General features: G+C 46.4%; 1 protein-coding gene across 1 annotated transcript in view; it reads left to right on the plus strand.

The window, feature by feature from the left end:
- The window catches only part of LOC148481952 (gonadotropin-releasing hormone II receptor-like), a 48,049-nt gene that overhangs the window by 11,823 nt on the left and 15,285 nt on the right, over nucleotides 1-20,941 (plus strand). Inside the window, exons 2-3 of the mRNA XM_088452877.1 lie at nucleotides 3,551-4,063; nucleotides 9,517-9,718. Of these exons, the coding sequence (XP_088309003.1) occupies nucleotides 3,554-4,063; nucleotides 9,517-9,718 (712 nt within the window). The 5' untranslated portion in view covers nucleotides 3,551-3,553. The remainder of the gene's footprint in view (nucleotides 1-3,550; nucleotides 4,064-9,516; nucleotides 9,719-20,941) is intronic.

The following is a 20,941-nucleotide window of genomic DNA, read 5'->3' on the forward strand; positions in this document are numbered from 1 at the left end:
CTTTACGCGCGTGTCCCCGCTTTACTCACTATTCAATTCCTAAATAGACGAAAACGGAAATCGTCGAATGTGGAACAGGCGGAAAGTACTGTCAGAATTGGGGAAATCAGTCTGTACCCCAAAATAAGTTGCACTAACATAGGGAATGAATGTAGATGTGTACTAATAGCCCTAATAAAAGTGTTTGTGGTACTTAAGTAGTTTAAATTGCTTCTTATTAGCGTCTTTGCAAAGTTTGTGAAGATGGCATTAAGCAGTATTTTTTGGGTGAAAATAAGTAGTCCTGTCAAGTTTGAAAATGGATGAAAGCATATTATTATGTTTCTAAAGTGAACTTTTAGAAAACGTTAAAAATGCACTTGCTACATGCACCTGCAATTCTAAAGACACCTGACCCATCCTTGCAGACCCCCAAGAAGTCTATTTCACTAGTTTTTATGCTTGTCCCCCCACTTTTTACTTTTTCACTCCCAAAACGAAAGTACTTTTTTGGGTTGCTCAGAGGTAATTTTTTATTTTTTTTGTTGATTTGTCCTTTGGGGGGCTGTCCCAAGGTTCTGAGTCATTTTCCCACATTTGCACCCCAAAATAACGATTTTGCATTATTTTTCACCTGCTATTTATAGGAGATACTTTTCCGCCTATTACAATGCATTGAGCTTCCACTTAGGCGAAATAGTCCTGGAATTGAATATGGAGATACTGTCTGTAGCAGAAATATTCGTTTGGTAATTAAGATGATCTAAATCAGTATCTATTTTATGTTCACCCAATGATCACTTGCATGTAAAGTGTGATAAGCTGATTTAAGTAGTAAATAAGAAGAAACACTAGTTTCCGCCAGGTAAAAACTTCATAAGTGCAGCAACACATTATGGGCCTGATACAGTACGGATCGCTACTGCATATACGCACGCAGTCTCACTGAGAAGATATACTAATCCTCTGCGATCGCTATGACATCTCAGCACTACATAAGGAGATCCACCTTACCTTACCTTACCTTACCTTAATTTAAACACACATCCATAATACTCAGCAAGACTGCAAACCATCAGTAACATATAGTACTATTGGAGCCTCATGCACACTTGCACAAGCTCTGACCGTACTCAGGAATTACTAACCTCATCGCACGCAGTGAGTACACAAGCTGCGTATGGCATCGCAGTACCTAATTTATGCACGCCCCTGTAACGACATTCAAACTCTCTAGCTCTCCTGCATTTCGACAACCACATCCCCCTCCCCCCCCCGGTCACCTCCCCCAAACGGTACTTCTTGTCAATCGCTCTGCGATGGGTCTGTGTAGTCACTACAGTGGGGTGTTTGCGCACTGCAATGCATATGCATGTGCAGAACACAATAATCACCCAATCGCATGCGTAATCGCAGATGCTGCTGAATCAGGGCCTATGTTCAACACTAATAGACTACGTGAGTAATAAATCTTTACCCAGTTTATATACCAAACATTATACCACTGAGATCTGGAGTTGGCGCCTGTCATTGCCCAGTGACTTCATTTACACACTCTATTCTCTCTTGGATCTGGTGAGTTATTTGGTTAGCAGAACTTGGATATTATAAAACATAATGATCATCTTTATTTTAGTTTGGCAGTTAAGTGACTAGAGCTGGTTAAGATTAAAAAAGTTACTTTGCTGATTTCATTATCACTATAGCTTGTACCTTGTACCTATTTCTTTGACATTTTGGAGAAAGTCTGGAAACTCTGCATAACTGGAAGGTTATGACCTAGATGGTACACAGTGGTGGAACTCCCGGAGACAATGGAGTCATTTGCCGCCGGGCTCCAGCCCTTAAGGGGGCACCTGGCTTCATTGTCCCCCCGGGCCGTTCCGGGCACTGCTATGGAGATGGAGCACCGCTAATCGGCGCTCCACCTCCAGCGGCATCAATGCGGGGTTGCGGTCGAACCCCATATTTCCCGGGCGACCGCTGAGTGTGTTACCAGCGGGCGCCCGGCTCCTTCTTTCCCCCCAGCGGAAGCCGGAGGAACGGAGCTCACTCCTGAGCTCCGCTTCTGGGTCCCGCAATGCACAATGCACAGTTCTGAGGAGCGGGCGCTGGGGACTGAAGGCAGCAGCACTGGAGCGGGGTTTCAGGTAAGTAGTATTGTTTTTTTTGTTTGTTTGTATGTGTGTGCGCTCGCGGGGGGGGCTCACTACAGGGGGAATTATTGGGGGCTCACTTCAGGGGGCATTATTGGGGGCTCAATACAGGGGGCATTACTGGGGGCTCACTACAGGGGGCATTATTGGGGGCTTACTACAGGGGGCATTACTGGGGGCTCACTACAGGGGGCATTACTGGGGGCTTAATACAGGGGGCATTACTGGGAGCACTACAGGGGACAGTACGGGAGCTTACTACAGGGGGCATTACAGGTAGCTTACTACTGGGGGCATTACAGGGGCTTACTACAGGGGGTATTACAGGGGCTTACTACAGGGGGCATTACTGGGGGCTTTCTATAGGGGGCTTACTACAGGGGGCATTACTGGGGGCTTACTACAGGGGGAATTACTGGGGGCTTACTACAGGGAGCATTACTGGGGGCTTTCTACAGGGGGCATTACTGGGGGCTTACTACAGGGGGCATTACTGGGAGTTTACTACTGGGGGCTTACTACAGGGGGCTTACTACTGGGAGCACTACAGGGGGCTTACTACTGGGAGCACTACAGGGGGCTTACTACTGGGGCCCTTACTACTGGGGCACTGCAAAGGGGGACCACTACTGGAGGTACTGCATAGGAGGTCCATTACTGGGGGACACTACATAGGCGGCACTGCATAGGGGGACCTCTACAGAGGGCACTGCACAGGGGGACCACTACTGGGGGAACTGCATAGGGGGGCGGCAGCTGGGGCTGGCATAGGTGCTGGGGGGGTGGTACATTTTAATTTGGGGGGGGCACCAACATTTATCTTGCCTCCGGGCACCTGGGATGAAGTTACGCCACTGATCGTACATATCAGTGTCTATAGTATTTAGTAACTCCGTTTTCTATTTCAGCACACATCAACTTCTGGTGAATGTTTAGATTCACCAGAACGGATGTAAATATGTAAGGAAGTGTAAGACAATACAACTTAACCGACATTTTATTAAGTTTTTTTGTCATTAATAAATTAAGCACGTGCTTTAATCACATAATTAAGTGTACTGATAACTCTAATATTTCCCAAGATAAAGATGAAAATATGAACCTGTTCACTGGTGTCACATTTAGGATCAGAAACCACAATTAACGTCGAATGTATTAGAAAAGCTGCCCATAACACTAATTCGTGGGAACAATTCTATTGCTTCAGAAGTTCAGACCAAATTGGCCACATATTGATACACAGATGTTGATGGGGACATTGTCTAACGGCACTAATTGATCCTAATAGGGCACTTGTGCTGATCAGCTGGATCTATCCAATGACAATGTCAAACAAGTAATATTATATGTGTGAATTTTTACATTAATGTCAGCAATGTCATTCTAACTCTGTCTTGTTTAAATGTATATTTTAGACTATGGCGATGCTGCCAGCTATTGTGAATCAGAGCCATCTGGTCCTGCCCGATGCCAACATCTCATCGTTGGGATTTCCGGGCTCATGGAGAGAGCCTACATTTACAACAGCTGCTAAAGTACGTGTGGGAGTCACCTGTTGCTTTTTCCTATTGGCATCATGTAGTAACGTGGCTGTACTGTGCAGCATCAGCAGGAAGCGATGCAAGTCTCATCTCCGGATCCTTCTTCTCAGTCTCTCTGTGGCCGACCTGCTGGTCACCTTTCTGGTCATGCCATTGGATGCGCTGTGGAATGTGATGGTGCAGTGGTATGCAGATGAACTTTCCTGCAAGATCCTTAACTTTGGAAAGTTATTTGCCATGTACTCTGCAGCTTTAGTGCTAGTGGTGATCAGCCTGGACCGCCAGTGGGCCATTCTGTACCCACTCAGCTTCACCAGTGCCGGCCAACGAAACCGCATTATGCTATGGACTGCCTGGATTGGCAGCCTGCTATTGGCATCTCCCCAGGTACAGATCAGCAATGTCTCTCTGTGACTGTAGTCACCATTATCATACCCTATATTAGGGGTGGGCAATAGGCAGCTCCCCAGATGTTGCAGAGCTACAAATCCCAGCATACCCTGCCACAGTCTTGCTATTTGGCCATGCTAAAACTGTTGCAAGGCATGCTGGGATTTGTAGTTCAACAGCAGCTGGAGGGCTGCTTATTGCACACCCCTGCCCTATATACAGTGTTATTAAATGCAGTGCTTTGGAAATCAGTGAAAATTGACATAAGTGATAGGAGACAATGCAGCATCTTTGGTGCTTTATCTGCTGGACATAGATCAGTGTAAATAAACGTAGTCATATTTTAGTAATAGAGAATAATGATTCCTGTGCTACTTCTGCTTAGTGTAAAATCTGTTTACAATTCGTTAAAGCATCTAGCAAGTGCCTGATTCAGAGATGCACACAACGCCAATCGCTCCTGCAATCCCGCACGCAGCGGACTTGCGACAATATGCTAATGATTCTGCTGCCATCTTAAGCACAGAGACGCCCTCCTCCGGCGTCTCACATCCGCCGCTTATGCACAATAGCAAAAACATCGGAAAAATTGGTCGCACATCGAACCTCTGAGCAAGCCTTTGCTGTCACACCTAAGGTGCCGGGGCCTCTCCATCTGCGGACGAATTTGCAGAGGCTCACTAGGGTATGCCCAGGAAACTGTCCCGACACGCCTGCGTTTTTCTAGCCTCCCCCTGCTATCTCCCCCAAATGCGGGCTGTCACCCATTTTGCTAATAAATCCTCTCTGCGACACACATAAATATCGGTAACATCGAAGTACATCGGCGGACATTTTACCCTTGTGGAAGGTCTGACCTGCCACAGCCTAGGGAGCTCTTCTGCCACGCAGGGCTTGGCATGCACTTGCAGTGGCTAATTTATGCATGCCCATGAGACGGCGTTCAAACGCCCAGGCACGCCTGCATTTCCCTAACCACCCCACCCCCCCGTCAACACCCCCAAATGGTCACTTCCTGTCAATTAATCTGCAATGGGCCTCCGTGGTCTGCGGCCTCGCATGGTGATCGCTGCGGGATCCTACAGCTGCCTTCGCGCACGCGAGCATAAAGACACAGATGTGGCTGCGGCAGTAGGTGCAGTCGTGTCTGCATCTAGCACTGAATCAGGCCCGCTGTGTGACATATGGAAGTGTGGGCCTGATTCAGACCCGCTCGCAAGCGGTATGCACTCACAAGCGGGTCGATGGTTGTGCATTGTGCATGCGCAGCGTGCGCAATGCGTATGTGCAAGCCCCGTAGCAAGTGACAAATTCACTCGCTCCGTGGCTCGCTACAAATGGGGCGGCTGTCGATGTTGATCGACAGCTAGCCCCATTTTGTAGAGGGGGGTGGACAGCCGCTCGCGAGTGGGTCTGAATCAGGCCCACAATTCACAAACACAGAAAATAATTTTTTTTTTGGTTTGGACTGGAGTGTACTTTGGGGGTTACAGCACCCTTTAACGGTCAAGCCAGCCGGCCCTTTACTTATGACACAGGCGCACGCTTGGCACTACTTTGTTGATGCACGTGCGGCTACTGCGCACACAATTCACAAACACAGAAAAGATATATTTTTTTGGTTTAGACTGGAGTGTACTTTGGGGGTTACAACACCCTTTAACGGTCAAGCCAGCCGGCCCTTTACTTATGACACAGGCGCACGCTTGGCACTACTTTGTTGATGCACGTGCGGCTACTGCGCACACAATTCACAAACACAGAAAATAATTTTTTTTTTGGTTTGGACTGGAGTGTACTTTGGGGGTTACAGCACCCTTTAATGGTCAAGCCAGCCGGCCCTTTACTTATGACACAGGCGCACGCTTGGCACTACTTTGTTGATGCACGTGCGGCTACTGCGCACACAATTCACAAACACAGAAAAGATATATTTTTTTGGTTTAGACTGGAGTGTACTTTGGGGGTTACAACACCCTTTAACGGTCAAGCCAGCCGGCCCTTTACTTATGACACAGGCGCACGCTTGGCACTACTTTGTTGATGCACGTGCGGCTACTGCGCACACAATTCACAAACACAGAAAATAATTTTTTTTTTGGTTTGGACTGGAGTGTACTTTGGGGGTTACAGCACCCTTTAATGGTCAAGCCAGCCGGCCCTTTACTTATGACACAGGCGCACGCTTGGCACTACTTTGTTGATGCACGTGCGGCTACTGCGCACACAATTCACAAACACAGAAAATATATTATTTTTTTAGCACTTGGGGGGAGCACCCCTGATGGACAGAGCACCCCCTGTACAACACTACAGCACCCCTTTAGGACTGGGACACTGCACAGGACTTTGGAGTGGACACAGCCCCTATGGAGAACTGACTGCACAACACAGTCCAGCCAGCCCCTATGGACTTTGAAGTAGTGGACACAGCCCCTATTAACAACAGCAGCACAGCACAACACAGCCAGCCCCTATGGACTTTGAAGTAGTGGACAACAGCAGCACTACACTACACTACACTACACTGCCCAGCCAGCCCTAACTCCCACCCTCCCTCTTCACTGTCCACAGCCGAGTGAGAAAATGGCGCCGACGCGGGTACCTTATATAGGATCCAAAACCCGAGAGACTCGGAAGGCGGGATGATGACGTTTTGCCTCGATTTCAGATCCGAGTTAGGCGGGAAAAGTCGAGCCTGACTCGGATCGGACTTGGATCGGGGGGGCTCGGGGGGGTTTGGATTTCAGAAATCCGAACCCGCTCACCCCTAGTCATAATGCGCATGCGCCAACCAGTCAGTGCGGTCGGAAATCGTGTGCTGATTTAATAGCGAGTGCCTGCTAATTTGAGTGACAGGATGAGGCGTTTGCGGGTGGTAACAGGGGAAGGTGCTTGAAAACGGGGAGTGGAGATCCGAACGCAGGCGTGCCAAACGGTCAAAACGGGCGTTTTAAGGGTGTGCATAATTAACAAAGCAGCGTCATCGACCACGTCACTTGGTTGTCTTTTAGCCTGAACTGCTCGCATGATTGCGGTAGGAAAATGCTACCACAAGAATAGCGAGCAGTTCATACGCCTTTCGATGTACTCGATTAATCTAATAAATAGCGGAGATGACGTATGATGCGAGCGGCCAAAGGGCGTCTTTACAACATAGCGAGCACATGTTTCATTAGCTCGCTCAGACATAGAGGCGTCAACAGACCGCAAAGAGCGAGCGCTCAATTTAAATAGCCGGCCCCTTTTTCTGAACGAGCGTGCGCAAATAGCGTCCGGCTCTGAATCAGGCCCAGAGCTCTATCGCAACTTCTGTCCCTGCAAGGGATTTGTAGTAAATCCGCAATGCGAATTCAGTCGGTAAATGCGGATTGTAGTAAATAGAGCCCCAAGGCTTAGTGAATAGACCCCTTCTTTCTCCATTACATGGCTATATTACTGCCTGACATTTGTACAGTAGATTGCATGTTCTAAAGGCGGATTTGGATGTTTTTTGAGCTCTGGTAATTCCCTTTAGAGAAACAGTAGCATGTATTTGCATGAATAATATTTGTTTAAAACGTGTTGTTAAATTAGTTTGATACATGGTTTCAGTAAGTTTTTATGTTAATTTTGATTTTATGTAAACTAAAATGTGAACACATCCATATTGCTGAATTCAGTATTCTAAACATGTGATATGGGAACACACCATGGAGGATGGAAAAACCATGAACTCCAATTAAAAGAGCATTAAAGTGCATTAGAGGGAATGTCAAACTTTAGATATCATCTTTTGCTGATTAGTGCCCCATATGGGTACCTTTAACTTTGGAGTCCCTGACATTGCTATAATATCTATTTATTATTTTTAAATAATTGTTTTGAAAGATTGATTTCCACATTAGCAACATTGAAAGTCCACTGGGTCTATTCATCATCACAGATATCTCCTGCTTACCTTTCTCTCCTGGAATGGCCCGCCGTCTCCATACACTAGTATGGGGACAGAATTCATTAAGCTCCAAAAATACAATATATTCGGAGCTTGACTGCGGAAGCATTCACCATCTTCAGATGGCGTTTGCTCCCGCAACCTGCTCCCTCCTGAGTCCTGGGTTGCGAAGCCCCTGTCCGGCTCCTTCCGACGGACGCCGGGTCTTTTGTGCACCTGCGCGACCTGTAGGTCACCACTAAAGGAGCAGTGAAAGACTTGGGGAGACGGCTGATTTTTGGATCAGCTGTCTCTGCGCTGGAGGAATGATGAATTGCAATGGCGCTCACATCGAGTTGGAGTGTTAATTATGAGGGTCCCCGATAATTATCATAATGAATGAATAGAGCTCCAAATCTGGTAAACAGTAAGTTGACCCTTACTGCTCTGGGCCAGAATCACTGTGGGAGTGAGAATCTCTCAGCTGCCCTAACAGTGTTGCCAGGAGATCTGATGAGGACTGGTACTGGGGACATGGCCAAGTGTATGTGTGGGGTATTGCCATGGAGATGCAGTCAGGAAGCTGACTGTCGAAATGGCGACCGCCGGCTTCCCGACTGTCTAATCCCAGTAAGGGTCTAATGAAAGGTATCGAAATCCTGATGCCTGACATTTTACCTACGCCGGGACCCCGATGCCCGGTATACCGATCGAAGGTAAGCCGGGTGCGGAGAGTTAGGGGCTCCCGGGGGGGACTTAGGGTTAGGCACCCCCCCGGGAGGGCTAGGCTAGGGTAAGGTTGGGTCAGGGTTAGGCACCCCCGGGGGGAGGTTAGGGTTAGGCACCCCCCTGGGAGACTTAGGTTTAGGCTGCGGGGAAGGGGGATATAAGTTTAGGCACTTAAAGGGGGGGTTAGGGTTAGGCACTTGGGGGGAGGTTAGGGTTAGGCACCCCTAAGGGAGGGTTAGGGGGGTGGTTAGGTTAGTAATAGTTTACATACTTACCTGTCGGGATCTTCACTGCTATTTTATACCGATCCCTTGCCATGACCCACTGCAAATACAGAGGCACTCTTTACATGCTGTGGGGTTTGTGGTTACTCTGAGAGGCTTAGGGCCAGGATCATTGAGGGACTGCTGGCTAATCTGAGCTCCCTGGACAGTCCAGGCCATATACTCAGGTACCCTATGCACCCTCTGATGGCAGCCAACTTTTTGTTAAAGTGAGTTGATAAATAGGCCCATTACGTTTGGCAATAAACAAAATGGTGAACAAATTCTAGTTTAACTACATAGACAATGGGAAAATGTGTAAATTCACCAACAAATCATGACAAATTCTCAATTAACCTGACAAACTATGGCAAAAGATCCACCTCACACCTAAAATAAGAGGAAGAATAAATGTAATGCATGGCATATGTTGGCCTGTGAGTAAACACATCCCAATCCATGTAAATGTATTAGTTGGATTTCATGTCAAGAAAATTACAGATTTCTTGTGCAAGTTTTAATCCAGTTCATTGTTGTGTTCTCAGCTCTTCCTCTTCCGTCTGCGGACTGTCCCTGGTGCCAACTTCACACAGTGCGCCACACACGGGAGCTTTGCCCAGCGCTGGCAGGAGACCGCTTACAATATGTTCACTTTTTGCACCCTGTTTGTCACTCCGCTGGGCGTCATGATTGTGTGTTACACCCGCATCCTCTGGGAAATCGGCAAACAGGTGAAACACAAGAAAGGTGGGATGTCTTTATATCTATGGCTCGGGGCAAGACTAGGAAATGTGTGAATTTGTATTTGCTGCCGCACAGTACTTTCTGTCCACTAAACTGGATATGAGAAAACTCTTGCGCTTGAAATAAATAGCTATTTGCTGCTCAATTTGATTAGAGGAGTACAACGAACAAAGAACGAGGGCACTGCCAATGTATTAGAAACATTGTATTTAAATTAAATGTCCACAAATGTGCTACCAAGAATTTATTATAGTCCAATACTGTGTAATGGATTAAACATTATAAAATTAAATTAAAAATTAAGTGAACAAAAAAATATTTTTTTCAAATAATAATATTAAAAATAATAATTATGAATTAATAAATAAATGAAAGAAGAATCAAATTAAAAGTACATATACATAGAGTAAACTGGGAAAGGTGAAGTAGAGATGGCAAAGCTGAGACAGAAGAGAATTAGTAGGACAGTGAGAGGGCTGTAAATGTTTAAAGCTTCTTCAAAGATAATGGTAAGCAGGTGTAATTGGGATCAGTTCAGGTGTTTCCAACCCTACAGTGGCGCACACAGGAGGTTTTCTGAATACCCAGAAACCCCTGCTAACAGACGTGAGAACAGGCACCATGTTAATAAGCTCTGCCCCCTCACAGCAAAATGTTGCGATTTACGGATCAATGGGGAGGCCAATATGATGTGATTCCATTAGGCCCTGCCCCTTCCTGATTGACCCTCGAATCACAGCATTGAGCCACTAGGGGGAGGGGCCTAATGAATAGGGATGACCTTGGTAGATTAACCATCGATGGTCACCATCAATGGAACCATTGGTGGCTAACCTTGCTGGTATGAAACAATTGATGGTTTTGCACACTGATGGTCATCCCTCTGACTCCAATCACAGTCAGGGGGCAGGGTTTCGTGGGTCGCATGGGAGGGTGGACCTAAGCTCTGTGCCCCGGCGCCAGGGAGAAAAAAAAACGGGTTCTGTGCCATTAATGGGGGAGAACTCCCACCCCATAAAAATCCAGCTTTAACCCCTGCTAACTGACCCTATGTTGTTTCTCCGGCTGGTGCACATTGCCAGGGTATCCCCCCGGGAGTCTTTCCTCACACTGCTCCGAACGCTTCCCCTGGTCTGGAAAAACCTGAAGTGATGCATCGGAATGACACAGCGAGGAAGCCTGTAGGGCGTGCCCCAGTCTGCTTTATAATGAAGACTGATTGGCAATAAGTTTATCTTAGTGGCATTGGTTTAAATTTCTGAAGTCTCCTGTTACTTCCAGATAGTCCTGGGTTTCTATTGTTTTTGATTTTTTCTTTTGTTATGCAAGGAGGGGCAATGCAATACCCCATATTTGTATGTGATAATATGTCAGTGTCATATTTATATCCTCAGAGCGCCAGTTTTATATATTTTTTATATTTATTGTATATCCTCAGAGTGCCAGTGTTTTATGTCAGTGTCATATTTATATCCTCAGATTGACAATATTATATGTTAGTGTCATATTTATATTTTCAGAGTGCCATGTGTTATTTGTCAGCATAATTTTTATATCTTCAGAATGCCAGTGTTAAATGTCAGTGTCATATTTTTATCCGCAGAGTACCAGTGTTATATGTCAGTGTCATATTTATATCCTCAGAGTACCAGTTATATATGTCAGTGTCATATTTATATCCTCAGAGTGCCAGTTATATATGTCAGTGTCAGTTTTAGATCCTCAGAGTGCCAGTTATATATGTCAGTGTCAGTTTTAGATCCTCAGAGTGCCAGTTATATATGTCAGTGTCATATTTATATCCTCAGAGTACCAGTGTTATATGTCAGTGTCATATTTATATCCTCAGAGTACCAGTTATATATGTCAGTGTCATATTTATATCCCCAGAGTACCAGTTATATATGTCAGTGTCATATTTATATCCCCAGAGTACCAGTGTTATAGTCAGTGTCATATTTATATCCTCAGACTACCAGTGTTATTTGTCAGTGTCATATTTATATCCTCAGAGTACCAGTGTTATATGTCAGTGCGATATTTATATCCTCAGTGCCAGTTATATATGTCAGTGCGATATTTATATCCCCAGAGTACCAGTGTTGTATGTCAGTGCCATATTTATTAGAGACGTGTTTTTTTTGGTTTTGGATCTGGATCTCCCCTGGTTTTGGATCTGGATTGGTTTTGCCAAAACTTCACCTCTGTGTTTTGTTTTTCGGTTTTGGTTTTGGATCTGGATTTTTTCTTCAAAAAATCATAAAAACAGCTAAAATCACATAAAATGGGCCTTTTTTGTTCCTACAGTATTATTAACCTCAATAACATTTATTTCCACTCGTTTCCAGTCAATTTTGACAACCTCACAGCTCGCAATATTGATTTTTTTCATCTAGATTAGGCCCAAAATTTGCACCAAGATAGCTGGCTGACTGCAGCAGTGGACGGCCCAAACACATGGCAGTTCAACTTCAAAAATGCAACAGCAAAATTACAGCGCTAGAGGTGAAAATTGATTAAATGAGTTATATTTAATAAATACAATTAGAAAAAATAATAAATAAAAACATGTGCATCGACTTCAATCATGAATTATAATGAAATAAAAACATCATCCGATCCACCATAAATAACTAGTCCATAGGTGCTTAAAGGCATGTAATAGTCCAATATTATTGGTGCTCAAATGCTGTATAGTCCAAGCGAGATAATTACAAGTTCAATGTCCAACATAAGTATGGGGTCCTAATTAGCAATGCTGGCAGGCTTTCGCATAAGTCCGGTCCCTTCGTCACAGGTATGGCGATGGGCTGATACAGCTGATTAGACACGTAAATGAATCATGCAGCTGGCACTCCTTGGTTAAGAATAGGTGGTGGAGGATGTCACAACCAATCTCTAACGCGTTTCACTGTGACAAAACCACAGCCTTATCAAAGGTGATGGTATGGTTGTGAAGGAGCCTTCTTATAGTGTTTAATCCAAGATGGCTGCTGATTAGCAGCTGATACAACTTAGTATATAAACAACAGATCAAACATTGTTTCAATTATATAAAACATCTTAGTAGAAGGAGACAGACTTACCCAAAATAAAAGTTGTTACATATATGAAATAACGCGGCTTGATCGTTTGTAAGCTATGCCGCTTACAAACGATCAAGCCGCGTTATTTCATATACTAAGTTGTATCAGCTGCTAATCAGCAGCCATCTTGGATTAAACACTATAAGAAGGCTCCTTCACAACCATACCATCACCTTTGATAAAGCTGTGGTTTTGTCACAGCGAAACGCATCAGGATTGGTTGTGACGTCCTCCACCACCTATTCTTAACCAAGGAGTGACAGCTGCATGATTCATCTACGTGCCTAATCAGCTGTATCAGCCCATCGCCATACCTGTGATGAGGGGACCGGACTTATGTGAAAGCCTGCCAGCATTGCTAATTAGGACCCCATACTTATGTTGGACATTGGACTTTGTAATTATCTGGCTTGGTCTATACAGCATTTGAGCACCAATATTATTGGACGATTACATGGCTTTAAGCACCTATGGACTAGTTATTTATGGTGGATCGGATGATGTTTTTATTTAATTATAATTCATGATTGAATTCAATGCACATGTTTTTATTTATTATTTTTTCTTATTTATTTATTAAATATATCTCATTTAATCCATTTTCACCTCTAGCGCTGTAATTTTGCTGTTGTATGTTTTTCCCACTTTGAGGTCTGACTAACCTTTGTATACAGCTGCTTACCTTGTACGGATCATTCATCCCCTGTTAGCACTCCTTCAGTATTTACTGTGGTTGTCAACTTCAAACATGACACATCAGGAAACACTTTTATTATTTAACGGAGGCCTGAGGGAGTTGGAGTATGTATGTAGTTGAAGGCAGGGCAGGGACAGGGACGGTTGATTGGTAGTAAATTTAATTTAATTTTTTTTAAATTTATGAAGGAGAAGGGAATGGGAAGGAGGCATTTACAAAAAAAATGTGATATAGTACATTCACATCAGTCCTTGCCACAGAAGAACACTTGAGCATGGCGGCTGCTGCTGCTGCTGGGAGTTGATTTTCTCATCCCAGAAGGGGCCAGGAAGAGTGCTTTCCAAAAACAAATAAACAATTGACTTAAATAATCCTTTGCAAACCTTCTATAAAGGCATTTCCCAACCTGTACAGGGACATAAAAAAAACAGAGTTAGTTAGTGGACTTCAAACTACCATTGTTCCCACTGTCCACTTAACCATATAAGATATGTGAACAAGCTGAACAGAGCATTAAATGCAACATTTCAGATTTATTAAGTCTTGCATTGTGTCTTTCTTGGGAATTCTTTCTTGAGCGCCATGCCTGCTTGCTGGGAGTGGATTTTTTTCATCCCAGAAAGGGACCAGGAACAGGAAGCGTGCTTTCCAAAAATAAATAAACAATTGCCTTAAATAATCCTTTGCGAACCTTCTGTTCTGTAAAGGCATTTTCCAACCTGTACAGGGACATAAAAAAAAAACAGATTTAGTTAGTGGCCTTCAAATTGCCGTTGTTCCCACTGTCCACTTAACCATATTACTTACATATGTGAACAAGCAGAACAGAGCATTAAATGCAACATTTCAGTTTAAGGTTTAAGTTTTAGGTTGTGTCTGGAGATCATTTAGAAAGCAGAAAAAGTGCTTCACCACAAGCGGCAGATGACTAAACTCACACACAAAGGTTTAATAGAAATAGATACAACACCAGATCAGTTGTTTACCCTGGAGGATCTGTCTGATTCATCATAGTGCCCCCAAGACCAAGAGTGTGCACATTTTGCCAAAGAAGAGACTGACACAATGGCTAAACAAGAGTTATCTTCTGGATGTGAATTGTCTCATTTGCATGGGGAAAACATAACCCTCAGATGAGATGGATCTCAGCCAGTGGACAACTTTGAAATCACCATTAAAAAGTCACAATGGAAGACTACAGTGTGGAGAATCTTTCTTCACAGTCAGGAGAGGCCTCAGAGAACATGAAAAAAGATGCTCTAGGTGCTGAACTACAAGGGATTTCTCCATCATGTTCTGCAGTGTGAGAAGATTTAATTCACATGTTTTCTATAAAGCAGTTCAAAGTTACAGCCTTCAAAGTGTCTGTCTATAACACCCACCTTTGCCAGGAATTACCAAAGATTATCACAAGCAAAGGGTTCATCTGTCCGGAATCTGTCTGGGAATTCATGGATCGTATCTGGCCTGAATGCACTAAGACATCCAGTGATTCTGTGTTCTGTAGTCGACATTATTCCTACCTGAATCGCAAACATGGAGGCCTTTGTTAGTGCTATATTTATATCCACAGAGCGCCATGTGTTATACTGTATGTCAGTGCTATATTTATATCCACAGAGTGCCATGTGTTATACTGTATGTCAGTGCCATATTTATATCCAGGGCAGCCATCAGAAATTATGGGGCCTGGGACTGACAAAATAGGCAGGGTCTCTCCCCTTAAGTGGGGGGGGGGCAGTTTGTCAGAGGTGAGCGTCGCTGTGGATAATGTGGGTGAACAGTGTGATGGTGAGGGTGTGAGCATCGTGAGGGTGAGGGTGTGAGCTGTGGGATGGAGGGTAAAGGTGTGAGAGCAGGGTGAGGGTGTGGGTGTGAAAGCAGGGTGAGGGTGTGAGCAGGGTGTGGGTGTGAGAGCAGGATGAGGGTGTGAGCAGGGTGAGGGTGTGAGAGCAGGGTGAGGGTGTGAGCAGGGTGAGGGTGTGAGAGCAGGGTGAGGGTGGGGGTGTGAGCAGGGTGAGGGTGTGAGCCGTGGGAGGGAGGCTAAAAGTGTGAGAGCAGGGTGAGGGTGTGGGTGTGAGAGCAGGGTGAGGGTGTGAGCAGGGTGAGGGTGTGAGATCAGGGTGTGAGGGTGAGAGCAGGGTGTGAGAGCAGGGTGTGAGGGTGTGAGAGCAGGGTGAGGGTGAGAGCAGGGTGTGGGTGTATGAGCAGGGTGAGGGTGTGAGCAGGGCGTGGGTGTGAGAGCAGGGTGAGGATGAGAGTAGGGTGAGGGTGAGCGTGTGAGCAGGGTGAGGGTGTGGGAGCTGGAGTCTATGTACCTGGTCAGTCTCCAGCCTCTCCTGCTCCTGCCCGTCCTTCCTCTGCACCATCACGCGGTGGCTGTAGATAGCTTCTCCGCTGCTGCTCCCTCTCTCCTCGGCTGCTGTCTTCCTTGCACAGCCTCTCCCCACTGGCAGGCGGTTGTTGTACCCGGACAGAGAGAGAGAGAGGGACCCGGGGGGCAGGCAATGGCACTTTGACTAGAGCACTGGCAGCAAGCCAATCAGAGCTTGCAGACCGGCGGCCAAGCAGGAGCCGCAGCTGCGGCTGCTCCTGATTGGCTGCCGGTCTGCAAGCTCCGATCAGCTTGCGGCCGGCTCCAAATGTAAAATACCGCCGGCACTTGTCCACTCCGCTGCTACCCGGGCCCCCTTTCTGTCCAGGCCCGGGACTATAGTTCTGTCAGTCCCCCCCTGATGGCCACAGAGTGCTTTATAGCCACAGAGTGCCATGTGTTATACTGTATGTCAGTGCCATATTTATATACTCAGTGCCATGTGTTATACTGTATGTCAGTGCCATATTTATATCCTCAGTGCCATATGTTATACTGTATGTCAGTGCCATATTTATATCCTCAGTGCCATGTGCTATACTGTATGTCAGTGCCATATTTATATCCACAGAGTGCCATGTGTTATACTGTATGTCAGTGCCATATTTATATCCTCAGTGCCATGTGTTATACTGTATGTCAGTGCCATGTGTTTTGTGTCAGTGTTGTATTTGTATCCTCAGAGTGCCAGTGTAATATATCCGCGTCATTTTTATATCCACAGAGTGCCAGTATTATATGTCAGTGTTGTATTTACACCCTCAGTGCCATGTGGTACACTGCATGTCAGTGCCATATTTATATCTTCAGAGAGCCGTGTGTCATGTGTCAGTGTTTTATTTATATCCTTAGAGTGCCATGTGTTATATGTCAGTGCCATATTAATATCTACAGAGTGCCATATGTTATGTGTCAGTGTTGTATTTATATCCCCAGAGTACCAGTGTTATGTGTCATTGGGGCCTTTTTATATGGCCCTCGATGATTAAGCATCCAACTCGCAGCGGGGATACTTTACACCATAGCAATTCATCATTGCTCTGGTGCGGGGACAGCTGCTCCGAAAAGCAGCTGTCCCCGCAATTAGTAGCGCAGCTACAGAAGTAGCTGTATTACTTACCTCTCCCCTGTCGACGGTAACCTCTGAAGAAATTGGTCCTCCCTGGGCAGATGGTGACTTCAGTCGGTACTCACTATTCACGTAGGAGATCACATGGTCCGGAAGATGCCTGTTTGTGTAAGAATATAAGTTGCCAATGTCATCATCATATAGCAACTAATACATAGTAACAGAAGTGTTGGTGTAAGGCAAAATGTGAACTTCCCTGATCAAACAAGTTTATCTAATTAAACTGTAATTGCTAATTTGGTATATTATTTATGTCGGTAATACGGTTTCTTTAAAATTGGTGCCAAGTTCCCGGTGTTCCCAACCGCCCCTGTACTCAGCTCTCCTGGTAACATTAGCCCAGAGTAGTAAAACTTAACTTACAATACAGCTGCATCTGCATTTAAAAATGTAAAACAAAATAAAAAATTGGTCAAAGCATAGATGGATTAGCTTTATTCTGAGAATGTCACGCATTGGCAAAAACATAGCAGGCATTTCTTGATTTATACTAAACATAGTGATTTTGGGGCCTATTCATCATCACTTAATTTTCACAAAAGCAGGTGAAAATGCACATTTTCACCTGCAATTGTGAAAATTAAGTTATCAGGCCATTCATCAAGAAGGTAAAGCAGAAGATATCACAGATATCTGCTACTTACCTTCCTTTTGTGGAATGGCCCACTGTCCCCATCAGGGGCGGATTGGGATGGAAAACCAGCCCGGGAAATTTTTGGAAGCAGCCCTAATGGGACAGGCTCAGTTGAGAGGACGGGGTATGGTGAGGGGACAGGGTACTCCCTCATTATAGTACCTGATTCTAAATTGGATGCAGTCGCGGCTACTACTAACCCCTTGCATGATGCACAGCGATAAATACAGCGAAACACCAATACAGATACAGTCAAGAGTGCCACACCATTTTTAGGTTTAGGGGGAGGGTTAGGGGCTAGGCACTAGGCGGAGGGTTAGGGGCTAGGCACTAGGGGGAGGGTTAGGAGCTAGGCACTAGGGGAGGGTTAGGGGCTAGGCACTAGGGGAGGGTTAGGGGCTAGGCACTAAGGGGAGGGTTAGGGCCTAGGCACTAGGGGGAGGGTTAGGGCCTAGGCACTAGGGGGAGGGTTAGGGCCTAGGCACTAGGGGGGGGGCTAGGGGCTAGGCACTAGGGGGAGGGTTAGATGCTAGGCACCAGGGGGAGGGTTAGGGTTAGGTACTGAGCGAAAAGGGTTAGGTTTAGGGCACAGGGGTGGGGAGGTTAGCTTTAGGAACCAGGAGCGGAGTCTGGATTTTGACTGCCGGGATCCCGAGTGGTGGCATTCCATGTATATATATATATATATATATATATATATATATAATTAGCAAATGGATGAGTGGCACTCTAAACGTAGTAAAGTCCCCATAGTAATCCCCCTGTAGTAGTCCCCATATGGAAATGACCCCATAGTAATGCCCCTGCAGCGCCCATATGGTAATACCCCATTAGTAATGCCCCTGTAGCGCCCATATGGTAATACCCTGTTAAAAATGCCCCTGTAGTGCCCTTATAGTAATGCCCCCTGTAGTGCCCTTATAGTAATGCCCCTGTAGTGCCCATATGGTAATACCCTATTAATAATGCCCCTGTAGTGCCCTTATAGTAATGCCACCTGGAGTGCCCTTATAGTAATGCCCCCTTTAGTCCCCTTATTGTAATGCCCCCTGGAGTGCCCTTATAGTAATGCCCTCTGGAGTGCCCTTATTGTAATGCCCCTGGAGTGCCCTTATAGTAATACCCCTGGAGAGCCCTTATAGTGATGCCCCCTGGAGTGCCCATATAGTGATGCCCCCTGGCGTGCCCTTATTGTAATGCCCCCTGGAGTGCCCTTATTGTAATGCCCCTGGAGAGCCCTTATAGTAATGCCCCCTGGAGTGCCCATATAGTGATGCCCCCTGGAGTGCCCATATAGTAATGCCCCTGGAGTGCCCTTGTAGTAATGCCCCCTGGAGTGCCCTTATAGTAATGCCCCTGGAGTGCCCTTATAGTGGTGCCCCCTGGAGTGCCCATATAGTAATGCCCCCTGGAGTGCCCTTATAGTAATGCCCCCTGGAGTGCCCTTATAGTAATGCCCCCTGGAGTGCCCTTATTGTAATGCCCCTGGAGTGCCCTTGTAGTAATGCCCCCTGGAGTGCCCTTGTAGTAATGCCCCCTGGAGTGCCCTTATTGTAATGCCCCCTGGAGTGCCCTTATAGTAATGCCCCCTGGAGTGCCCTTATAGTGATGCCCCCTGGAGTGCCCTTATAGTAATGCCCCCTGGAGTGCCTTATAGCAATGCCCCCTGGAGTGCCCTTATAGCGATGCCCCCTGGAGTGCCCTTATAGCAATGCCCCCTGGAGTGCCCTTATAGCCGCTGACACACACACAAAAAAAAAAAAAACTTACCTTAAACCCGCTCCTGCATCCTCCGCCCTCTGGTCTGCCAGGCTGCTCCTCGGAACCATGGGAGAGACGGTCATGACGTCTCTCCCATAGTGCCTGTGGGGAGAGCCGGAAGCTGGAGTTCAGAGGAGAACTCCAGCCTCCGGCTACCGCACAGTCCGCATCGTGCACTGAGCTGAGCAGTCTGTGTTCAGCCTGTGCTGTGATCGGAGTCTGTGTAATGCGCTCCGCATTACACAGACTCCGATCACAGCACAGGCTGAACACAGACTGCTCAGCTCAGTGCATGATGCGGACTGCCTGTGCTAGGGGGGTCAATCCGCCACTGCCCCCGGCGGCCATTTTACATTAGATACAGGAAGCAGCCTGTAACGCTGCGCGATCGGAGCTGAGCCCCGTTCGCGGCAGCCGGGCTTCCGGGTTGAGGGAGGTGCGGCCGCCGGCCCCTTAAGGCAGCTAAGGGACCGGCCCAGCGGGAACCAGCCCGGCTTCCCGGCGGCCCAATCCACCCCTGGTCCCCATACACTGGTATGGGGACAGTATTCATCAAGCTCCGAATATATAATATTTTCAGAGTTGACTGCTTCAGATGGCGAATGCTCCTGCTCCGGCATCGCAACCCACTCCTTCCCTATGATAAGAAGGTCCGGGTTGCGAAGAGGGATCCTTTCGGATCCCTTCGCCCCTGTCCGGCTCCTTCCACCGGACGTCGGGGCTCTTGTGCACACGCGTGACCTGTAGGTCGCACATGCGCACTCCCGTCACTGCATCGACAGGAGCAGTGAAAGGATTCACTGCTCCGAAAAGTGAAGCCGCTCGCGGGGGCAGCTGATATCGCAGCCACAGCGAGTTAGGATGTTAATTATCGGGGTCCGAAAACATGACGAATAGGCCCCATAATGTGTAAACTAGCGCACCCTCCACCTTCCCCAAACATATACACAGAACATTAGCATTTTGCTTCATCCCTATTCCAGGGTCTTGTAATGAGACATACATGGGCGTATCAATAATTGGTGCATTGTGCACCCATAACTATACTCCTCTCTCCTCCAAGCACAGCAGAAATCACTGGTAAAAGTATGTGCAGTAGAGAAACTAGCAGCATTTTATTAGAGATTTGAGCATGCGCAGTAGACTGTGGCTGGTGGTGCACCAGTGAGAGAGGAGGGGCTGCACGAAGACTGCACATGGGCCCCCTCCTCTCTTGAACCACCTATGGAGACATAATATAAAAGACAGTAGTATACCTGCTCATTATACACATGTTCCCTTATATCAGCAGATCTCTACATTCCTGGTAAAAGTATGGATCATACAGTCTACTTTTGAAAAAGCATTTCAGGGAGAATGTGAAAGCAACACCTATGAGTGCGGCGGTAAAGGCGTGTACAGCTATACCAGAGAGGCGTGTACAGCTATACCAGAGAGGCGTGTACAGCTATACCAGAGAGGCGTGTACAGCTATACCAGAGAGGCGTGTACAGCTATACCAGAGGGGCGTGTACAGCTATACCAGAGAGGCGTATACAGCTATAC

Source organism: Taudactylus pleione, unplaced genomic scaffold, assembly GCF_031769625.1.
Source record: "Taudactylus pleione unplaced genomic scaffold, aTauple2 ptg000556l, whole genome shotgun sequence".
Taxonomy (NCBI): Eukaryota; Metazoa; Chordata; class Amphibia; order Anura; family Myobatrachidae; genus Taudactylus; species Taudactylus pleione.